A 12,454-nucleotide genomic window follows, 5' to 3' on the forward strand; every position below is an offset into this window, starting at 1 on the left:
AATATAAACTTATTAAATGAGAGCCAGCCTTAGGTTCGTAGGTTCATAGGACGGTACTAGACTGTTAGCCTAGAGGCTCTCATAAGCCTAGCCAAGAATTTCACTCTTGATGTTCATCGTGTTACCCTGCTGCAGTCATCACACTTGGGTTATCCTGCCGTCAGGCCGTCCCACAGTCGGTCCGAATTCCAAAGTCTTGGTCCGGCGTCGGTTGCTGTCGCTTCTTCCCTGACGTCAGTGCGTCAGGGGTATATGAGAGGCATCCGACGCCATTTTCTTCAGTCTTTCTTGCCGCGTGTTGCCTGAAGCAGAAGCTGTTCGCAAGTGCCGGTCGGCCGACACCTGAAATTTTCGATTTGAATTTCAGTCCGAAGTCTTCAATAAAGCTAAGTACCCCGTTGGAGAACATTTTCTTGCCTCAGTCCGATGTCAGAAAAAGTTAACAATTGCATTTCTTGTGAGAAGCAAATACCTCATAAGGATTTCCATTCCTATTGTATTCCTTGCCTAGGCCCAGACCACGACATCACAGGTTGCCGGTTTTGCGCTAGGTTTAATAAACGCACTATCAAACGCCGTTTTGACTTCGCACGACATTATTTTGGTAGGAAATTTAATTATATCATGCCGTCGGAGCAGCCGACGACCCCATTTCTTAAAAAACGCAAGGATAAGGACAGGCAGCCTAGGAATAAACCAGACCCCGATGCCTCAGCTGGGCCTGTCGCCGGTTCTCCGGTTTTCAGTGAGGCGCCTACTCAGCCCCTGACGACCGCAAAGCTGGAACCCCAGACAGCTGCCGACTCCCACGCAGAGTCTACTAGGCCGACGCAGCCATCTACCGACACTGGAGCATATTTAGACACCGGTGCGGAGGAAACACCTTCGGTTACAGAAGGCGTCTTCAGACTGACTACACTCACCATTAAATCTTATGCTGAACTTAAAACTCCTTTAAAACCTAAGAAAACTGTTCTTCAGTCTACAGGTCAAGGCCCCATGCCTAAGAAACAGATGCTTAAGATGGCTGAAGATTTAATTACCCTTATCAGGGGTTCCCATCCCTTTCCTGATAAAAGACCAAGACAAGAGGAGGATTATGCATCCTCTGACCAGGTTTCTCTCTCCTCAGATTCTACTGAAGAACAGGATTACACTTTTCCACCTTATGAGGATTCTGATGCTGAAGACTCTAGTCCCTCAGCATCTCTCCCTGAAGACTACTCCTTTGGGGAAACATTACATACCATGAGGGAACATTTCCACTGGGAAGGCCAGGATTACTCAGATTCTAAGAAAAGGCTCCGAGAGTTCCTTCTATTACCCCAGCACAGACCTCTTGCTATTCCTCCTATTTTAGATATTGTGGATGATGTCTACTTGGAGTCTAGTTTAAATCCAGACTCTCTACCTCCTGCTCCAGCCAAACCAGACAGATACTACAGAGTACCTGACTCACACAAATTCCTTTATAAAACCCCTGTAGCTGACCCAGAAACCATATCCCAGGGTCCTAAGGGAGCAAAGGCTTCTATGGCTAAAAAATCCTGTGCCCTCTGAAAGAGATTCCAGAGCCCTAGATAGATGGGGAAAGAAAATATACACCTCTGCAACTCTGGCTATGAGAGCATTAAATTGCCAGCTTCACATGTTGAAATATCAACAATTCCTGATGTCTCAGTTAAAACAAAAAATGAGCACACACTCAGAACAGCCTGAGTTCAAGGAAATGCAGGATCTGTTGCATGCAGCTGAACAGGTGGGCAAGCATACCTTACAATGCGGATTTGATTCACTGGAAGCTTCCTGTAGAGCAGTTGTTGCTGGCTCAGTCATTCGTAGACATGCTTGGTTAAAAGAGCAAACCCTCCCTGACCATGTTAAAGCAAAATTATTAGATGCACCTTTACAATAGGATGTATTGTTTGGTGTCAAAGCAGAAGAGGTTTTAAAGAAAATGGAGGATAAGGCTAAATCTATGCAAACGGTCAAGGATTTCTTACAGGTACAACCCCCTCGCTTCAGCAGAAATTGGCCAACAAAAAATTGTTCCTTTCCAGCTTCAGACAGATCACAGAGGGGCAAATACAGATGCCCAAGGGGCAGAGGTCAGTCACAGGGCCCTTACAAACCTCGCCAATGGGGTTCTGCTACCCAGAAAGGAGGAGAAGACAGGCCCCAAGCTATCAGAAGACAAACACAATAACTCAATCCTCAAACTACCAAGCAAATCTCTCCTGGCAACACCCTTGGAAGGAAAACTAGCATTTTTTGCAGACAACTGGCACATCATCACAAAAGACAAATTGGTTCTAAACATTGTCTCTCAAGGATACAGATTCCACTTTCATACCTTACCAAGGATCAAAGGAATGCCAAACCAGCCACCAAATCAATGGGCAGAGGCACAAAAACAAATTACAGCTCTCATGAACATGAGAGCCATTCAACAGGTACTACACAGGAGCAGGGACAAGGATTTTATTCAAGACTCTTCCTAGTTCCAAGAAAGGACAAAGCATGGAGACCCATTCTGGATCTTTCAATTCTGAACACCTATCTGCAAGTATCAAAATTCAAGATGTTAACACTACAGCAGCTTCTTCCCATGCTGGGCAAGAATGCTTGGCTAGTCACTTTGGACCTCAAGGAGGCATACCTGCATGTCCCTATCAGACAAAGTTGCAGAAGATACCTCCGCTTCATTGCAGGTTCAACACATTATCAATTCTCTGCACTGCCCTTTGGCTTATCTACTGCGCCCAGGGTCTTCACAAAATGCCTGGCACCAGTAATTGCATACTGCAGACAAAGTGGAATTCAGATATACCCATACCTGGACGACTGTCTTATTCAAGCAGAAAGCAAGGGCATTCTTTTACAGCATCTGGCATTTGTCAAACACCTTCTAAGTTGCCTAGGGTACACAGTAAATGAAAAGAAATCAAAGCTAGTGCCCTCACAAAACTTAACATTCCTGGGTACCAGCTCGAATACAACAGCCCAGATGGCTTATCTCACACCAGACAAACAACGACAGCTGTCTCAATATTTCAAAATAATGGCAACAAAGACCCAACTCCCTGCAAGAAAAATTCTGCAGGCCTTGGGATTCATGGCATCTTGCATTCTACTAATTCCATTTGCAAAACTGCATATGAGGAAATTACAATGGTACCTGAAAAGTGTATGGACTCAGCACAGCCACAGCCTGGAAACAATGATTCCACTCATTCCCTGCCTTCAGCAGGAGTTTCTATGGTGGGCACAGGCATGTCACCTCAACAAGGGTCAGCCTTTCACCTTACCCACATCCAGGCAAACTATGACAACAGATGCATCGGACTATGCCTGGGGAGCACACATGGCAGGACAGTGCATTCAGGGCAAATGGACTACAGATCAGAGACACCTGCATATCAATCAAAAAGAAATGCTAGCAGTGCAGAATGCCCTAACAGCTTTCAAGGACCTTCTACACCCAGGATAACTACTAATAAGGACAGACAACACCACAGTTATGTGGTACATAAACAAGCAAGGGGGCACACATTCCTACCCTCTATGCAGGCAAGCAATGACCTTGTGGAACACTGCACTGTCTTACCAGGTTCAATTACAAGCACAATTCCTGCCAGGAAAGAAAAACACATTGGCAGATGACCTAAGCAGAAACATCATGGATCCACACAAATGGAAACTAGTTCCACAAGTATTTGCAATGATAGCTCAAAAATGGGGACGCCCAGACATAGATCTGTTTGCAAGCCCCCACAACCACCAACTTCAAAAATCTTGCACAAGGACTTTCCATCCACTAGCTTGGAAAGTGGACGCTCTGTCATTCAGTTGGAAAACATTAACAGTGTATGCCTTCCCTCCACTGCCTCTTCTAGCAAAGGTACTGCTGAAAGTCAGATTAGAGAGGCCACAAATAATTCTCGTTGCACCAGATTGGCCACGCCAACATTGGTATCCAATTTTAAGGACCATGGCCCAGGGCCCACCATGGATTTTGCCACAAATTCCTCACCTGCTCACCCAGTGAGACAATCTGATTCTACACAGCCAGCTCAAGACTTTAAACCTGGCTGCATGGCAAATTACCTAAACAACCAGCCAACACCTTTATCCAAAGCTGTTCTGGATGTCATTCTGGAGGCTAGGAGGCCCAGCACCAGGAAAACCTATTCAGATAAATGGAAAAGATTTTGCTACTGGAACCAGGCTAAAGGCCTAAATCCCCTGGAGCCGAACATTCCTCAGATTCTACACTATTTAACTGAGATGTTACACAAAGGACTTTCCTTTTCATCTGTTAAGATCCACGCCTCAGCAATTTCAGCTCATTACAGCACGGCTCCTCCTTTATTTTCACATCCACTCCTAAGACAGTACCTCAGAGCGGCTAAGAACTTAAAACCGCCAAGGAGAGTTCCAACACCTACTTGGGATCTCAACTTTGTCCTGGAAAAGCTTACACTGCCACCCTTTGAACCAGCTTTTTCAACTGATTTAAAATTTCTTTCATGGAAAACTGCCCTACTTCTAGCAATAACCTCAGCTAGAAGAGTCTCAGAGCTACAGGCACTAATGGCAGTGGAACCTTTCCTCATTTTTCATCAAGACAGTTTCTCTATGAACTAATCTTTCCTTTATGCCAAAGGTGGTATCCAGTGTGGCCCTAAACCAAACCATTCACTTGCCCACCTTCTTCCCAAATCCCCAGAACAAAGGAGAAAGACTCCTGCACTCTTTGGACATTCACAGGCAATTACGTTACTACTTGGATAAAACTAAGGCTTACAGAAAAACTGACCAGCTCTTTGTAGCCTATGCTACAGGATCACAAGGAAAAGCTATCTCAAAACAGACCATTTCTAAATGGATAGGACATTGCATACGTTTCTGCTACACACATCATGGGAAGCCAGTACCTGCTAACATTAGGTCCCACCCCACCAGGGCTACAGCTACATCAGCAGCCTTTCTCAGGGGAGTGCCAACCAAGGATATTCTGGAAGCTGCTACTTGGAGTTCAGTGCACACCTTCACCAAACACTATCACTTACCTCTTTACTCTAAGACTAGAGCTGGTTTTGCCACTGCAGTTTTGCAGGGCCTACTAGCCTCTTCTAACCCTGTTTGACTCCACCTCCCCTCCTTAGCTTTGGGATTCAACCCAAGTGTGATGACTGCAGTAGGGTAACACGATGAACATAGTACAGTTTTGTGCCTACCATAAATGTAGATGTTCGAGTGTTCACCCTGCTGCAGTCCAGGTTACCCTCCAACCATCCCCTCTGAACTAGCTGAACTTATCTCTACCACTTTATCCTATATTACCTCCGTAGTGTATTTGCTTGTACCTAAGGGTTTTGTTTTATTTTTATATAGCCATATGTATATATATATATATATATATATATATATATATATATATATATATATATATATATATATATATATATATATATATATATATATATATATATATATATATATATATATATATATTGTCTACCTTTTGGGGGCACCTGACATCTGGGGCAAGAAAAACTGAAGAAAATGGCGTCGGATGCCTCTCATATAACCCTGACGCACTGACGTCAAGGAAGAAGTGACAGCAACCGACGCCGGACCAAGAGTTTGGAATTCGGGCCAACTGCGGGACCGCCTGACGGCAGGATAGCCCAAGTGTGAAGACTGCAGCAGGGTGAACACTCGAACATCTACATTTATGGTAGGTACAGAACTGTACTTTCCCACTAAGTCAGCACCTGTTTCCCCTGTCCAGCAGGGACACAGGTGGGATCCCAGGGGTGTATTTTCTGTTTCCTCTCCAGTCATCCAGGTTCCTCTTAAAGAGGGCTAGTAAGGTACTTTGCTTGACATGGAGAAGGGCATCTGTTCCACAGATGGGAGAGTCTTTTGGACCGAAATCTATCCTGCCAACAAGTTCTATTAATGTCAAAGACTAGGTTGAGGCCTTTCATACAGATTGCGTGAGTGAAGTTTGACTTACGGATATGCAGCAACTCCATGAAGGCTGGGTTTGAGATGGCCTTGTATGCCAGACACAGGTCACCTCTGAGCAGTCTGTATGAGACTGAGTAGAGGGGACAGGGCTTTTAGCCTATGTGTATAGGATAGGTGTTTGAGACTCTGGATTTTCCTGCTCAGGAACTTCTGGTCTCTCCAGCTGATGCAGTGCTTGGCAAGGTACATGCCGAAGGAGGCATTGTACTCGATAATGGGCCTGATAAGGGAGGAGTACAGGGATGTTATGACCTCCTTGTTCCTGGATGAAATACCCTTATTTATGAGGTGGCCCATGTAGAAAGCATTCCATACAGCGGAGGCAACATGGTGGTCAGAAGTCAGGTTTCTGTCAACCTGGGCGCCCAAGTCCCTCACAGCTGATTGCATGCTTAGTACATTGTTATTGTAATAATTAGTGAGGACGCCATTTTCTCCAAAGATGATAATGATGCATTTCTTGGTATTCAGTTTGGTAAGGCCCTCTTTGAGGATGTTGGCATCACTAGGAGAATTTAAGACTGAGTCCAGCTTTCAGTCTGCAAATTTCGTCAGCTACAGAACACTGGTTTTGGCTTGCACTTCAGGAAAGTGTATCCCAAACAGTAGAGGCCCCAAGACTGATCCCTGGGGTATGCCATTCATTATGGGTCTACTACTAGAGGTGGCTTCTCCTATTTTGACTGAGTGGGTTCTGTTAGTGAGCCAGTTCACCTCCCATCTGATAACATACGGGTTGATGCCTAGCTGGGAGAGTTTATATACCCGATTGGGGAATAGTGTTGAAGGCTTTGGCTAGGTCATGGTAGGTGGTGTGCACCGTCTTCCCCTCGTCCATGGCTTTAGTGACTGTTTCGAAGAAGTCAACCAAGTTTAACAGGCATGATCTCCCTTTGACAAAACCAAACTGTGTGGGGTCAAGTGTCTGGAGGTTGCCAATGTCCTTGTTTATAAGGTCCTTGGTAATTTGTTCTATGGTCTTGCAGATCAGGCTAGTTAGGTTGATGGGCCTTTAATTGCCTGGGTCAATGGACGCTCCACCTTTGTGTGGAGGAATGACAGTGGCTGTTCTCCATTTTGCTGGGACGCATTTGATGCTCAGGCTTTGGTTGAATAGAGTGCCTAATGTTGCTGAGAGCTCGTGCCTCAGTTTATGTAGGACGCAGCCAGGGATGTTGTCGGCTCCCATGAAGGCTGTATTTTTTGCCTTTGGGAGAGCATTAAAGACCTTATCATGGAGTGCAGCCATTACGTTTTGAAACCAGGGGATAAAGATTAACTTGTTAAGTGAGACCCAACCTTAACAGTGCTTAGGGGTGTTTAAAAAAAATTAAGGAAGTTCTAGATACTAGTAAGATCTGGTCTTGTACTAAGGACTAACAGAGGACCATGACTGCCAGCAGAGAATATAGGCAGAAGGCAAAACCTAAAACTTCACTCAACCCCACTTACAAACAGCAAGTGTGGTAGAATGAATCGTCTAAAAGTTGTTTATGTTTTACTAGAAGAGGACTTTGTTTATGCCTGCTGTCTCTCTCAGTTGTCCCCTAATTGTGTTGAATGTCTCTGATTTTGCCATATATCTTCATCCTGACCCTCATAAAATTAATTTTCTGGTAGATCACTGAAGATTACAGCTGGTCAGTAGTACCAAAATTTGGAGTTTTATACTTGTTCAGAAACTCCATGTTGATTCAAAACCCACAGAGCAGAAAAGCCAGTAAAACACTTCAAACATACTATATGTCTCTCTTTTTCTGTAGCTAGTAGTGCTGCATGCACTTCGAGTTAAGATAGAGTCTCTGATCATAATCCTGTATTGTGTGTTCTTGGCATAGATGTGAGGATTCACCTTTTGAGTGCTGTTGAGGGCACTTGTATCTCAAATGCATAACAAGCTGTTTATGATAGGAGACTGTATCACAATCCTCTATGTTGTGTATTACTTGTTAAGTTCAGCAGTCAAATCTTTGTTCTTTCTTGATTTAAAGAAAGGCACTTGCTCATGGTTAGGAGGTAAAATGACAGTTTCTGTGGCAAAGCTTACTTACCTGGCTTGTGGCATCAAGCTACACATTGACACTGAGCATGAACACCTCTAAGTATTGGAATCTTTCACAAAATAACCTGATATGAGTGTTGGAAGGATGAATCCAACCAAGGGCTCATCTTAAAAAAAAAAAAAACTCTCTCACAAATCAACATATGCCATAAGTACGTATATTTTGTTTCCTGTCCTGAGAGGCTGGGCTGGGCTGAGAGAGAATGAGTTTTGTAGGTAGCCTGCTCTAACTCTTAGGGCTACAACTCATACTGACTCGGAAAAGTGGTGCCTAGGACTGCTTGTAGAGTGGGCATGTAAGCCCGTCAGAATACTGTAAAAACAGATCCTGCCTCTCATCTACTGTTGTGGTGAGTACGTCACTCAGCTGTTCTTCTTTCTTACTTGTCTAGGGTTTCTCTGCCTCTAAGACTGGACACTCATTTATGCCTTTGTTTTAAGCACTGCTGTCCAGGCACGGAGTGGAATTTTGTAGGCAGACTTTAAGTGGATTCCTTTAACAAGTGACACCTTTTTTGTGGTTCCCTATTAGAAGACCAAAGACGCATTATTTCAAATGCGTCTTGGTCAAACTCAAAAGCCTGAAATGGCAAAATATCGAAGCGACTTCTAAGCGAATTCTTTTCCCAAGGAAAGAATTTGCTTGGCCACTTCGTTACTTTGTCGTTTTCGGCACTGTAGTGCAGTCTCAGAGTTGGTATATTTAAGTAGGGGGGGGGGTGTGGGGGTCATAGCCCCCCACTTAATGTAATGTTTAAAGTATGTTTTTTGTATTTGGTTGTTGTTCGAACAGCGATTTTTTTTTCCCTTGGAAAAAAATCACTGTTCTGACCGTTCGAAATTGTAAGCTTTCACTTACATAGGGTCTATTAATCACTGTTCACTTTTTGAAGTGCTCAGTGATCTAATATAGACCTCTTTTTTGTCACCTCTAAATTGAATTACATTTATTTGTAAAACAAATAAAATGAAAACTTTCATACAGAAACATGGTACCACATAGATAAAACACAAATGCAGTTTAATACAAAGTGGATTTTTTGTGTTTTTTGTTGGAAATTCTGCTTGAGCATAATGTGCATGTATTCCACTATTATTATTGGCAGGTTGCAGTCGTCACTATGGGCAGTAGCTGTGCCAACAGCTATGCCAATTTAGTTATGTTTGAATGGGAGTCTAATGTATTGCTTGACTTTGTGGGTACAGAGGTATGCTTTTATTGCCTATTCGTCAATGATTTGTTTTTAAACTGGAAAGGTAATAAGGATAGCCTTCTTTGTTTTGCTGCTTATCTTAATAGTAGTAACTTCCTAGAGTTTTCTGTGAAATATTCTCACTCCAGCATAGAATTTTTTCATTGTGGAGATTATTATGGGATTGAGTGGACAGCTGTCTACTAAGTTATATAGAAAGGACGGTTATCGTCCTTCCTATTTGCATAGAAAGAGTGTGCATCCCCAGCACGTCTTCACCAATGTTATGAAAGAACAGGTCATGAGGATATCTAGGCTGTCCGGCAACTCCATTGACTTTGAGCAGGTCATAGAAGGCTTAAAAAGGAACTTCATCTTAAGAGGCTATGATGAAATTGAGTTTGAAGATGCCCGTTCACGTGTGTGACTATAGCTCTACATGGGTTAAACCCTATTTTTCTTCTCCAGTTAAATGTCCACAGACTAAATCCAGGAGGAATAATAGTCTTCCATATTTCCTTACTTACAGTAGGGACGCCACACACATCAGAGATATTGCCAAATGGAATTGGCATATTTTATAATTAGATCAAAAAACGGCTAGGATAGTGGGACGGAATCCCAATTTCTGTCATAAAAATAAAAAGTCTCTCAAATGGAGACTGTTATCCAACGTTAACTCAGGTCAGCAGTAGTGTTCACGTGGCTGGAACAAAGACGTGTGGGACATGCTCTTTCTGTATATACATAGATGAAAGTTTAACTTTTCAACACCTGGATAATGGCTCTATTGTTCGCTTAAATGCCATGGCTGATTGCAACACTAAGAACTTGGTATATTTAGCCCATTGTGTGAAGTGCCCATCTTTCTACATAGGTAAGACTAATAGACGTCTTAAGTGAAGAATCAGGGACCACTGTTGTTGTGACCCGAAGAACTTGGAGTATAGTGCATTGACCAAACATATTAAGCAGAATGGTGATGAGTATTGTTTTTTATTCCAAGTTGTTATTGACAATGTTAGGCTAGGGGATTTAGTTAATGACACACAGGGAACAGAGTTATGCTGGATTTTTAAATTAGCAGGACATAGGGGACATGGGGTTAATGATTTTATCTCACTGAAGCCAGTGTTAAAAAACAGGAAACTTTATAGATAACATTTAGCCCCTTGTATGTCTTTTTAAGATGTTTAAAGTATATAATTTTTTGATTGGTTGTTAATAAGATTTTTTTTTTGTATTAGAATTTAATGTGAGTAACTGCCAGTGTAAAGTTGTCTGATGAAGCAATATTTTAGTGTGAAAGTGCTCACTTTGTATTAAACTGGATTTGTGTTTTGTCTATGTGGTGCCTTGTTTCTGTATGAAAGTTTTAGTTTTATTTGTTTTGCATTTGCTGTTTTTCGTACAATTTATCACCAGTGTGTGTCTTTCTTCCATTTGTGGCTTTTGCTATATTCAAAAGTGCTTATCCTAAATAGAGAATAGTTTTGATAGTCCTGGCCTCAAAATTTAATTTATTTATATAGCAGTTACCAGAACTCCCAACTCCTTACAGCAGTGATTAACCATTCTGTCTCCTTGATGATGAACTTTATGTGGTGTGGTTCTTTTTTTTTTTTTTTTTTATTATTTTTTAATGTGGGGAAGAGTTGTCCTTACCTTGATTTCTAGTTTGTTTTGTTGTGTGGTAAAAAAATTAAACTAGAAAAGGGCCCACCTCTCTTTAACTCAGGAGGTTACCAAATATCACCCAAGAAAAATACCTTGGTGTGCTGCTGTGAAGATTTTCTAAGAGCTCCACCTAGAAGCCAGAAAATAGCTGTAGACAGTGTCCTTTCTTCAGATTAGTATTAAAAACTTCCGATTATAATTTTGTGTTCATACTGAGTTGCTCTGCTACAGTAATAGCACATTTTAAATATGCGCATTTTTCTTTTTTTTTCTCTTTAGGTCAAAGAGAATGATGGGGCTTGGAAACCTGTATGGCGAGAACAACCTTACCAACCTTGATGGAGATGGATCTCAGGAGCGTCAGCTAGCAGAAAAACTGATAAACCAGCTTAGGGAAATTCTGTAAGTTTTTTGTGTGTGTGTTTTTCTTCTCTCCTCTCTCTCCGTTTTCTTTAGAAATGTTGCAGAAGGTTGCATTTTGTATGCTCATTGTAGGATTTTGTTGTGGATGGTAGGATGACCTGAATTTGATGATGATCTTGCCTTGTTCGGAATTAGTTGTCCTGTTCTTTATTATATAATTTTCTCCAATTCTTGTCTCCTTTCTAGAATCTTCAACACTATGCATTGTTTTTTGGGAATGCATGTGCCTTGACACTGCTTACGGCATTGAGTTTTCCAGCTCATGTCATTGCTTCACTCTTGCACCTTTAGTATTTTACCCTGTGTTTGTATTGCCTTTAATACTGTTCCTCCATTCTTAACGTTTCCTACAGTCATAGTACTCTCTCCTTCTCACTGTTCTCTCCTTACCTGTTCTGTGTTCTCATATGCTTGAGCCATTTGTTACCATATTTTTTCTTTATTTGTGATACTATTGTTTTTTTTTCAGTATTCCCTCTCTCTGTATTTATTCCCCAGGGTCTGTTTTTCATTGCCACTTTCCTGAGTCCCACTTGCTTATGAATGATACTACTGATGCTGTTGTTTTTTTCTGGGACTTTTCCCCCCTTTACCTGTCAAGCATCAGCTGTTGCTTTCTGAGGACCTGTCATCCTGGCAGTAGTAAGTTTTTCCATGCTTCTTTAAGCCATATTTATCTTATGGTGGCTTGGAAAGTGAGATTGTTTTCAGTGCCCTGCCCCATCGCTTTCATGATTCCATGCATCCCTGCCCCTGAGCTACTGATTATGCTGATTGGTAAGCACGCCCATCTCAACCCTTCCAGTAACACCAGCACACCACTAGGTGTCAGTGTTGTGGCAAACTGCCCTGCCTCCTTCCTTTTAGTGTGGGTAAGTTGGCATCAGCAACTCCCTCCCCGCCTGTACTTCTAGGTCCTCGCAACACCCAAACTGAGAAATGGTTCTCTGTTGTCAGAACCTTACACATCTGCACTGTTGAGTTGTGTGCTAATCTTATTGTTTTAGATGCTTTTTATATTATTTCTATCTTCTTTATACCTTCATTCCCCTTCACACCC

At 42.3% G+C, this 12,454-nt stretch overlaps 1 protein-coding gene across 7 annotated transcripts in view; it reads left to right on the forward strand.

Moving 5' to 3' along the window:
• The window catches only part of ARHGEF11 (Rho guanine nucleotide exchange factor 11), a 4,318,379-nt gene that overhangs the window by 2,503,328 nt on the left and 1,802,597 nt on the right, over positions 1-12,454 (forward strand). For all 7 annotated transcript variants that reach the window (XM_044059024.1, XM_044059020.1, XM_044059026.1 and 4 more), the window contains one exon: positions 11,251-11,373. In XM_044059024.1, coding sequence (XP_043914959.1) covers positions 11,251-11,373 — 123 coding nt within the window. The remainder of the gene's footprint in view (positions 1-11,250; positions 11,374-12,454) is intronic.

This window comes from Protopterus annectens, chromosome 17.part0 (genome assembly GCF_019279795.1).
Source record: "Protopterus annectens isolate FY-2018-M chromosome 17.part0, PAN1.0, whole genome shotgun sequence".
In the NCBI taxonomy this organism is placed as follows: Eukaryota; Metazoa; Chordata; order Ceratodontiformes; family Protopteridae; genus Protopterus; species Protopterus annectens.